Below are 11,978 nucleotides of genomic sequence, written 5' to 3'. Positions count from 1 at the left end.
ATGAATGTGAGATACAGATCTATGTGCTCAGATCAGCAACGACATCGACAGCGGGCGCCGTTCTTCCTCTCCCACTCTCTGCCTCTGCTGCGCTTATTAAGTCTGCGGGCTCGTTAACGAGCTCGTTAACCGCCGACGCGGGCCACTCACACCGACCGTGTCTGCTTAGCAGCCGGTGTTGTGCCAGATTCAGCACACAACACCGGTATCACCTCTCTGTCTACTCAATGGAGCTGCAGCACACTTGGCACAAGTCCTGAGATTACGCTCGCTGTCTTAATGCGAAGCGGCCGGTACACCTGTTGCTGCAAGGACAGACTTCTTGCGGCAAAATCCACAGCGCCGCACGTCTCGGCAATCGGAGCCCCAGAGCTCCATGGACGCTGAGAGAGGTTTATATAATTTTAATGACTGGGATTCTTTGCGGGTCTCGCCTCCATATCCCGCGATGGTACCGGAGGCGAAAGACAGAAGATTTTCATTGCGACACCACTCAATCAAACGGGCGCATGAAAAAGTCCCCTAAAATAATTTTCAAGCACAAATAAAAGAAATGTGTACTCACCAAACGTGCCGCAAGACAATATGAAGTTTTAAAAAAAGTAGATCCTTCCGTATAAGACAAGAAAAAGGTGCAGATGCAAACTGACGTAAATCCACAAATTACAATTGGCGCACAATGCATGCTGGGAGAGGGTCTTGTCCGTGACGTCTCGGCAGCGTCCATGATGAGAGGGACAATTTGCGGAGGGCTAAATGTTAGCTGTAAATTTGTCATTTTCAAATTAAGATTTCTCCGTTGAATGACAGATCTGGGCTTCCAGATTTACTACATTCAGAAGGATCTTATGTGTAAATGTAAGTCATTTTTTGTTCAAAAAATCTGACTGCATTTTTTTCAATGCAGGTCTCCTTTAAATGAGTTTGAGGTTATGTATAAACTCTCCTGTCAGAAGCAAAGATTAGGCCTGAAACAGCTTACAGGAGATCAGGCGTGACCGACCGTCACATCCTCGTCTGAACTCCTGCTCGCACTGTAACACATGACCACAGGTTCTGCAAACGAGAGAGACGATTACCGTTCACCCATTACGTTTCTCTTTAAAGCAGAAGTGTAGTGGTGCTGATACACAGGTATACTCACCTGTAAACACAGCCACAGACAAAAAAAAAAAAGAAAAAAAAAAGGCAGAAATGTGCATCAGTCAGAATTGCTGATAGGACACATTTACTCTGTGGGCTTTGTTCCCTGATTTTTTTTTTTTTTTTTGGAGCTCAACTCATTTCTTGGATTATTTTGACCAAAATGAAGAGCACATTATGACTAACAGAGCTATTCACAGGGTGCCGTTCTATGTTTGCCCACAATTGAAAAAAGTGCAAAAACAGGATGAAACAGCTCAATCCAGCTTTCCTGTTAACAGGCTGCTTATAAAGTGCAGACCTGGCAACATGTCAGAAAAAGCAAGAACTTGAGCTGTTCGACTTTGAACAAAAACCACAACAAACACTGCTTCAGCTTCAAATTTTTACCCCGATGGAGCACAATCAAACACGCTTCAAGCTGCAGTCACTACCAACACCCCATTTAAAGATGTTTGAACATGATTAAAGCCATTAAGACTATGAACACCTGGAAGTTACTACGTAACGTACTGTCAACAATTTGGAGAATCTGAATGAAATTTTTAAACAGTTCAAAAACTGGATCCCGATTTCAAATCTGGTGCCAACGAGAGCCGTAACCACTACGTACACCAAGTTTGCTCAAGATTGACAAAGATGGATCAAGGAGTTACTATGATGCTTCAATACACACCCCAATTTGCTAATCAGGATTAATCAGGAAGGAACAATAACCCTATAAAATAGCTCAACAAACTTTCATATGGTTACATGATTGTGTAATTAAGCCAAAGGATGATTCTGACTCAAAGTCGACAATTACAGAATTTGCTACTCTATCACTTGCTATGCCGTCTAAAATTCTGGATGATCTCAAAAGTACTACTTGTCTCTTTGATCCACTCCTAACTAAACTTTTTAAGAATCTCTGGCCTTCATTTGGACTCACGATGTTGAATATTAGTTAACCTCTCACTTATAACTGGTGCTGTTCCAGCTCATTTAAAAAATGCAATGATCTTTAAAAACCTATTACTAGATTATTGGTGAAATACAGACTACCTTTCTTTTTGAAAGTAGGCTCATTTGTCCAATAATCTCTTTGAACCCTTACAGGCAACATTTAGGGCATTTAGGACACCACAGACTCTGCACTCACTATAGTAGTGAATGATCTGCATGGTCTGGATTCAGACATAACCACAGTGCTGCTGCTGGATCTCAGTGCATCTTTTAATACTACTGATCATTGTATATTGTTAGATAGATAAAATCTATTTGGGCATTTCTGGTAGGTTCCAATGATCATATTTATCCAACCAATCACAATGTGTCTTCCATAACATCACTTCCAAACCTATTGCAGTGAAATGCGGGATACCTCAGGGTTCCATTTTAGATCCTTTATTCTCACATTATATAGCATTATCTAGGCCAGATATTGCAAAGCTATGGAATTACTTTTCACTGTTATGCTGATGACACTGTTTTACATGCCTATTAATACAAATAATCTCTCTCATATTATGACTTTACAAGACTGCATGGCGTCATTGGCAAAACTGGATGTCATGATATTCATTACATGACATTGAATTTAGCGAAAAGTGAGATGATGGTTATTGGTGGTGCAAGACTTAGACACCAGTTTAATCAGTTCATATCATCAGTAGATACTTGTTTTTCATCATAATGAGAAAGCCAAAAATTTCAGGATGATCTTTGATCCTACACTGATCTTTGATTTACACATTTATGACATAACAAAAAACTTTTTGTTTGCTTGTTTTTTCATTTGCGTAATATACTATAGCAAAAAAAACTAAATTTGACTCATTCTGTCTCCAGGTTGAGATATGCGTTTGTGCTTTTGTTCCACTTGGAACTGATTATTGTAATGTTTTATTTTGTGGCCTATCCCCCACACACTCACCAGAAGTCTTTCAGAAAGCGCTGTAACTAGGTTTAAGGATATGATTCCTTCTTTATGTTCTCTAATGTCATATACCAACACAGAGCAGAGTAGCTACCTAAACTCTGTAAGTGAGATAGAGTATCTCGTCAATAGTTTTACATCCTCATTGAAGACAACTTTGGATGCTGTAGCTCCTCTGAAAAAGAGAGCTTTAAATCAGAAGTGTCTGACTCCGTGGTATAACTCACAAACTCGTAGCTTAAAGCAGATAACCCGTAAGTTGGAGAGGAAATGGCGTCTCACTAATTTAGAAGATCTTCACTTAGCCTGGAAAAAGAGTTTGTTGCTCTATAAAAAAGCCCCCCGTAAAGCTAGGACATCTTTCTACTCATCACTAATTGAAGAAAATAAGAACAACCCCAGGTTTCTTTTCAGCACTGTAGCCAGGCTGACAAAGAGTCAGAGCTCTATTGAGCTGAGTATTCCATTAACTTTAACTAGTAATGACTTCATGACTTTCTTTGCTAACAAAATTTTGACTATTAGAGAAAAAATTACTCATAACCATCCCAAAGATGTATCGTTATCTTTGGCTGCTTTCAGTGATGCCGGTATTTGGTTAGACTCTTTCTCTCCGATTGTTCTGTCTGAGTTATTTTCATTAGTTACTTCATCCAAACCATCAACATGTTTATTAGACCCCATTCCTGCCAGGCTGCTCAAGGAAGTCCTACCATTATTTAATGCTTCAATCTTAAATATGATCAATCTATCTTTGTTAGTTGGTTATGTACCACAGGCCTTTAAGGTGGCAGTAATTAAACCATTACTTAAAAAGCCATCACTTGACCCAGCTATCTTAGCTAATTATAGGCCAATCTCCAACCTTCCTTTTCTCTCAAAGATTCTTGAGAGGGTAGTTGTAAAACAGCTAACTGATCACCTGCAGAGGAATGGTCTATTTGAAGAGTTTCAGTCAGGTTTTAGAATTCATCATAGTACAGAAACAGCATTAGTGAAGGTTACAAATGATCTTCTTATGGCTTCGGACAGTGGACTTATCTCTGTGCTTGTTCTGTTGGACCTCAGTGCTGCTTTTGATACTGTTGACCATAAAATTTTATTACAGAGATTAGAGCATGTCATAGGTATTAAGGGCACTGCGCTGCGGTGGTTTGAATCATATTTGTCTAATAGATTACAGTTTGTTCATGTAAATGGGGAATCTTCTTCACAGACTAAAGTTAATTATGGAGTTCCACAAGGTTCTGTGCTAGGACCAATTTTATTCACTTTATACATGCTTCCCTTAGGCAGTATTATTAGACGGTATTGCTTAAATTTTCATTGTTACGCAGATGATACCCAGCTTTATCTATCCATGAAGCCAGAGGATACACACCAATTAGCTAAACTGCAGGATTGTCTTACAGACATAAAGACATGGATGACCTCTAATTTCCTGCTTTTAAACTCAGATAAAACTGAAGTTATTGTACTTGGCCCCACAAATCTTAGAAGCATGGTGTCTAACCAGATCGTTACTCTGGATGGCATTTCCCTGATCTCTAGTAATACTGTGAGAAATCTTGGAGTCATTTTTGATCAGGATATGTCATTCAAAGCGCATATTAAACAAATATGTAGGACTGCCTTTTTGCATTTACGCAATATCTCTAAAATCAGAAAGGTCTTGTCTCAGAGTGATGCTGAAAAACTAATTCATGCATTTATTTCCTCTAGGCTGGACTATTGTAATTCATTATTATCAGGTTGTCCTAAAAGTTCCCTAAAAAGCCTTCAGTTGGTTCAGAATGCTGCAGCTAGAGTACTGACGGGGACTAGCAGGAGAGAGCATATCTCACCCGTGTTGGCCTCTCTTCATTGGCTTCCTGTTAATTCTAGAATAGAATTTAAAATTCTTCTTCTTACTTATAAGGTTTTGAATAATCAGGTCCCATCTTATCTTAGGGACCTCGTAGTACCATATTACCCCATTAGAGCGCTTCGCTCTCAGACTGCGGGCTTACTTGTGGTTCCTAGGGTTTGTAAGAGTAGAATGGGAGGCAGAGCCTTCAGCTTTCAGGCTCCTCTCCTGTGGAACCAGCTCCCAATTCAGATCAGGGAGACAGATACCCTCTCTACTTTTAAGATTAGGCTTAAAACTTTCCTTTTCGCTAAGGCTTATAGTTAGGGCTGGATCGGGTGACCCTGGACCATCCCTTGGTTATGTTGCTTTAGACGTAGACTGCTGGGGGGTTCCCATGATGCACTGTTTCTTTCTCTTTTTGCTCTGTATGCATCACTCTGCATTTAATCATTAGTGATCGATCTCTGCTCCCCTTCTCGGCATGTCTTTTTCCTGGTTCTTTCCCTCAGCCCCAACCAGTCTCAGCAGAAGACTGCCCCTCCCTGAGCCTGGTTCTGCTGGAGGTTTCTTCCTGTTAAAAGGGAGTTTTTCCTTCCCACTGTGGCCAAGTGCTTGCTCATAGGGGGTCGTTTTGACTGTTGGGGTTTTTCATAATTATTGTATGGCCTTGCCTTACAATATGGAGCGCCTTGGGGCAACTGTTTGTTGTGATTTGGCGCTATATAAGAAAAAAGTTGAAGTTGAAGTTGAAGAAGTCTTTAAATGGTTCACAATGCTGCTGGAGCAAAAAAATTTGACCATATTACTCACATTGAGTCTCACTTTATTGACTTCACGTTCATGTGAGGTCAGATTTTATGTAACGTTCTGCTGTTAACATATAAAATCCTAAATGGTCAACTGCCATCTCATCTGGTAGATATTGCAAAGCCTTACATAGCGAGGGTTCTACTGCTCGCTGAGATAAGACAGTTCTCATGTGCCACCATGACACATATATGTCAGACTATCTGGAGTCTAGATGTTTTTAAAAATCTGGAAGCCACTTAGCAAAATGTCTTAGACCAACTACAAAGCTAACTGGTGTTAAGTAAACATCTAGAGATGTCCTACCTGGATGACGGAGATCCTGTATTTACATACACACAAACACACACAGTAGGCGGGTTTCTATTGCGTTACAAATTGTGCAAGTTGAATTAGTGAACTGAAAATATGCTGAATGGACACGTGTATTTTGAGAAAAAAAACCCTCTCAAATATTGCATGAGGTAGTTTTTCAGGTGATTTGAAAAGGCCTTATAAAGGCCCCGAAAAGTGCAACAGAAACCCTTATTCTGCTGTTACAGTTCACATGACGTACAGAAAGAGTCACATGACATTGTGAAATACGCGGCACGGTACGTGTGGGCAGAGGATGAGACCAGAGCTAAAACCTTTTGAGAGATGATGTTACGGCAATAATGGATGAGAAGGGAAAAAAGGAAATGGAAATATTTAGCGGGACTTGCCCTGCTGTCGCCACGACAGGTGGAATTAGAGTTCTTGCGAGACCCTTGTTGGAATGACACCTATCACGAGAGAACAAAGTCCAGCAGTTGCATCCACCACTCGAAAGAAAATGACCGCAGATGTTCTCGACGTTAAACGGACAGGAAGTGTACAGTCAACGAACAACACACCACTACACCGCCGGTGTAAAGTGACCTGCAGAGAAACAGTCACTCCCAAACACTTAAAAAAAATATATATATATAAATAGCACGTCACCTCACTGTCTGTCAGGAATTTTGGCTCCAAATTTTAATCACCGTTTTTAAGACACCTGGTGACTTATACTAGATTGCTGAAAAGGTGTATAATTTATTAATTTATTTATTGGCTGCCCCCGGTTGTTCTGGGTTGCCACAGTGGACCCATTACACATCCACTGTGAACAGGTGGTGGCCCCTTTAATATTAATGAGGAAGCCTATTTTTCCACATCGTTATTGAAGAGTGCTGTGGAACTGTACAGATCTAACCTGGTGTCTAATATTTATTCTTATATTTTATATATCTACAAATGCTTTCAGACCAAACATGATTATAATCTGATGAGCCAGAATGCCAGGATATCTGGCATTTGGGGCTGAAATTAAGTTTTATTTTTGTTAGAGACACTGACCCAAGAGCCCAGCATCATTCAGGAATACGAGGGTGGACCTGTAAGAGTGTGTGTTCCTGGACAAAACCCATCAATGTCTATCTATGAATTAACAGCTACTTTTTAGGGGAGGTGATGGTCTAGTAGTTAAGCGTTGGGCTTAAAATCAGAGGATTCTCTGTTCAAATCCCAGCCTGACTGGAAAATCACTAAGGGCCCTTGGGCAAGGTCCTTAGTTGCTCCTGGTGTGTTGTGGGCACCTTGGATGGCAGCAGCCTGACATCGGGGGTGAATGTGTAAAGCGCTTTGAGCGTCTGATGCAGATGGAAAAAAGCGCTATATAAATGCAGTCCATTTACCATTTTTTTTTAATGTATCGTGGGCCTAACTTATTAAAAAAAAAAACACAAACAGTGAACAATGGCCATCACAGTTTAAAAGACACCAACTCAACAACAATCTTAGTTTGCTACGGCCTTCAGACACACCCCAGAGATTTTCCATTTACAACTTGGGGTGGGGGGAGTCATAAACTTTAAACATGTGGAACAAGAAAATATTTGGACTTCAACCTTCAAAAGTGACTTCAATAAATAATTGATTATCAAAGCAGTTGCTGATAAATTTCTTGTCAATCATCTGATGACTCCAGATGCACTGTAACTATAATCAGACTAGTCAGAAGGTCGTTTAAAACATCTCGCTAAATAAATCTGAACCCCCCCAAAATTCATTTGCTGTATTACAGAATATGACGTCACAAACAGCATCATTTGACTCATCATTGTTTGTTTAGACATCTGCGTTAGAATTCGGAATAATCACATCACTGAAAAAGTTCCAGCCAATTTAGATGATAAGGGGCCTAATGGGATGTTAGCATGGATGTTGTTTCTGATGAAGCTGATCAAATTCTGAGATTTTAATGTGACTTCACCTCAGTTGTCTTTGCAATTCAAATCTGGGGGGGGGGGGGGGGGGGGGGGGGGGGGGGTGCTATTTAAAATACTGCTATAAACCAAACAAATCAGATTCCTTGTTATTAGCCACAATGTAACATGTCCAATATGAATGTGGGCACTCATCAATATTAAGTATTTAGTGAGTATTAACATGTTTAGCCAAATGTTTAAACAAGTATGAGCCTCTGTTCAAAAGAAATGTGATTTTTCTTTAAGTCATTTCTATTTGCACTTTTTACTCTTTATGTAAAAAAAAAAAAGTTTTGCTGTCTTCAATACTTCATTACTTCTGTGGGATTCATGACATTATTTTGTTAGTAAACCACAAAATGTCACCATTATCTTCATGTAAAACTGACAATATCATCCGAATGTGCGTGGATGTTAAAGTTTGGACAGCTGCTGCGGTTTAATCGCTCCTTGGTGTCGGGGTCAGATTATACAGATTATACAGTTTTAAAAAGTTAAATACAGGTGTTCAGAGGCCCACCGTCTTTTTTGTGTCTGTTCGTGTAGGAACTCTCCTGATATAAGAGAAGTTCTTGTCTGTGACATATGTCGGTGTGCCCACTGTGGGACACGCCCACCCGGCTGCAGGGGGGAGACAGAGAGCAGCTTATTTCCATTTAAAGAAACAAGCTGCTTTTTCTGTCTGTTTTTAATTGTTGATTAATCGTCGTGTCTGTTGGATTTCTGATTAAGATGGTCGCTGCTCGGCCTCTGTTAGCCCCTCAAAAATGTGTATAATAGGACCCCTTTAAAATGTGAGGAAAGACAGGATGACGTCATAAAAGGTTTGAGCTGCCCTTTAGGGACACTTACAGCTGGGCGGTGCTTTTGATGAGTGTGAGTGTGTGAGGGCGCGTGCTCAGTCCTCAGTCCTCGTGCTCGTCCTCGCTGTGGACTTCCGTCCTCTTGTCCTTGTGGCAGGAGAAGATCCGCCGCATCTCCTCCTCGTAGCGGATGAAGTTCTGTCCGAAGCGGGCCCAGGCCTTCAGCGGCACGGTGATGGTGTTCCTGTAGGGCTGCCGCACCTCGCTGATCTTCAGGAACACGCCGTAGCGGTTCGAACCCACGTCGAAGTAGAACCTCTTGTTGTCCACCCGGAAGGACACCGCCTCCGGCAGCTCCGGGTTGTCGTCGCGGTTCCGAGCCGCCGCCGTGCCCCGGTCCTCGCTGTCCGCGTCCCCGTAGTCCTCGATGAGCTGTGACAGCGCGTCACGGAACTCGATGAGTCCCTGCGCGGGTAGCACGATGGTCTGTTCGATCCCCGGCCCGTAGTAGCCCATGGTGCCGTGTCCTTTACTCACCGTCTGCCGGATCCGCAGGAAGCGGCCCCTCTGGTTCTCCTTCAGGTCCAGGTAGTACTTCCTGTTGTCCCTCTCGATGAACTCGCTCTTGAGTACGCGGTGGACGTGGTCGTCGGACGCGGCCGAGCCGGTGGGGGACAGCGGGGCCCTCCTGCGGGCCTCGGCGGGCTCCTCCAGCGGGGCCCCTCGCAGCCCGATCCGGGCGTAGTAGTCTATGAAGTCCCCCAGACAGTAGCGCAGCGCCGGGGCCGTGGACATGGACAGTGTCACCTTGCTCTTCCGGATGTTGTCGTGGCGGCCGCGGCCGATCCACACCTCGGCGATCTTCAGGAAGCGGCCGCGTCCGCTTTGCTTGACGTCCAGGTAGAAGCGTTTCTTCTGGATGTCGACGCGTTTGGAGGCCAGCTCCTGGATGTCCTGGGACCCTGTCTGCGAGAACTGCGGCGGGAAGGCGGACCTGTGCACCGAGTCTGACGCAATCTTCGCCCGGCCTCTGTCCATCTGTCCTCTGCAGCATCCATCAGCCATCATCCTGTCTGCCAGCCGAACGGATCCCGTTCCGGACTCATCGGCCGATCCGGATCACGAGGCCCGGTTACAAAAAAAAAAAAAAAAAAGAAAAAAAAAGGCGCAGTTCAGCCGTTTACTGTCATTTCCGGAGCCAACTCCATCACCTCCGTGAGGTTACTGACGGGAGAAGGAGGGGGAGGAGCTGTCCAAATACTACATGAACCCGATGAACCCGTCCGCCCCCACCCCGTCCTGAGAAAACCTCTCTTAAAGACACAGGCTGCCTAATCAATCAATAAATAATAATACACCGCTTAGTGAAAAGAATAATAATAATAAAACATAAATAAAAATCGACCTCTCTTCAAAAGTCAGGCTGCTAAATTAATTAATTAATCAATACAAACAGTGTAAAATAAATAAATAATAAACCTGAGAAATAAATAAATAAATACACTCCGTGTAAAAAAGTAAATAAATAAACAAATAAACCTCTTAAAGACACAGGCTGCCTAATCAATAAATAAATAATAATACACCGCTCAGTGAAAATAATAATAATAAAACATAAATAAAAATCGACCTCTCTTCAAAAGTCAGGCTGCTAAATTAATTAATCAATACAACCAGTGTAAAATTAATAAACCTGAGAAATAAATAAATAAATACACTCCGTGTAAAAATGTAAATAAATAAACAAATAAACCTCTTAAAGACACAGGCTGCCTAATCAATCAATCAATAAATAATACACCACTCAGTTAAAATAATAATAATAATAAAACATAAATAAAAATCGACCTCACTTCAAAAGTCAGGCTGCTTAATTAATTAATATAAACAGTGTAAAATAAATAAATAAACCTGAGAAATAAATAAATAAATACACTCCGTGTAAAAATGCAAATAAATAAACAAATAAACCTCTTAAAGACACAGGTTGCCTAATCAATAAATAAATAATAATACACCGCTCAGTGAAAGGAATAATAATAAAACATAAATAAAAATCGACCTCTCTTCAAAAGTCAGGCTGCTTAATTAATTAATTAATCAGTACACCCAGTGTAAAATAAATAAATAAACCTGATAAATAAATAAATAAATACACTCCGTGTAAAAATGCAAATAAATAAACCTCTTAAAGACACAGGCTGCCTAATCAATAAATAAATAATACACCACTCAGTGACAATAATAATAATAAATAAATAAATAAAAATCGACCTCTCTTCAAAAGTCAGGCTGCTAAATTAATTAATTAATCAATACAACCAGTGTAAAAATTAATAAACCTGAGAAATAAATAAATAAATACACTCCGTGTAAAAATGCAAATAAACGAATAAAGGCTGCTAAATTAATTAATAAAGAACTCTCTTCAAAAGATAGGCTTTTTCCTTTTCAAGGCTGCCAACTTTGTAATAGTGGTGCAGCTTAGTGAAAATCTCCATAACAATTGTGCATTTTGTGATAAAAGCATAGAATTTGGTACACATACAGCCAAATGTGTTACAAATAAAACTGGATATTGGGCCATGGTGAATTTTCAATGTGTCACTCGTGGCAGACATTTTTCAAAATAAAAATGGAAAAATGATCCAATCATATTATTAAAAATGTACCACATTATTTGTCTGATAATAAAAGTTCCAAAAAGGTATAGGTTAGACTGTCTATTATGGATTTTTTTTTAATCTGTTATTTAACCAGATTAGTCCCATTGAGATTGAGACCTCTTTTACAGGGGAGACCAGGACAATTATTACGTTTCCAATTCACCTAACCTGTATGTCTTTAAATGTGGGAGGAAACCCACACAAACATGGGGAGAACATGCAAACTCCACACAAAAAGGCCACAGGTGGGAATTAGTGATGGGATGATGATACCTCAAGGAGTGTATTGACACACTACACCAACTGTGTCGACACTGTGTTGGTCGCTCAATAGTGACCCCTGCAGTAGTTATAAAATCATTGCAGGTAAATAAAATGAAAATAAGATGGAAAAGCTAACGTGCTGCAAACGCAGCATCAGCCTGTGAAATAGTTAATCCCCAGTCCTCTATTTAAAATATGATCTCATCATTGCATAATTTTATGTGCTCAATTTGTGTGTCGAGTTAAGCTGTTCATGAG

General features: G+C 40.9%; 1 protein-coding gene across 1 annotated transcript; it reads right to left on the bottom strand.

Moving 5' to 3' along the window:
* Positions 1–8,813: 8,813 nt before the first annotated feature.
* purg (purine-rich element binding protein G) lies at positions 8,814–11,656 on the bottom strand. The gene has a single exon (XM_034191506.1). The coding sequence runs from the start codon at positions 9,856–9,858 to the stop codon at positions 8,893–8,895; it is 966 nt and encodes a 321-aa protein (XP_034047397.1). The 5' UTR covers positions 9,859–11,656; the 3' UTR covers positions 8,814–8,892.
* Between the last annotated feature and the right edge of the window lie 322 nt (positions 11,657–11,978).

This window comes from Thalassophryne amazonica, chromosome 17 (genome assembly GCF_902500255.1).
Source record: "Thalassophryne amazonica chromosome 17, fThaAma1.1, whole genome shotgun sequence".
NCBI classification, from domain to species: domain Eukaryota; kingdom Metazoa; phylum Chordata; class Actinopteri; order Batrachoidiformes; family Batrachoididae; genus Thalassophryne; species Thalassophryne amazonica.
This window is presented reverse-complemented; position numbering and strand designations above follow the sequence as displayed.

What these genes read in the sequence shown, in the direction of transcription:
- purg (XM_034191506.1), bottom strand. Translation starts at nt 9,858, where the DNA reads ATGATGGCTGATGGATGCTGCAGAGGACAGATGGACAGAGGCCGGGCG.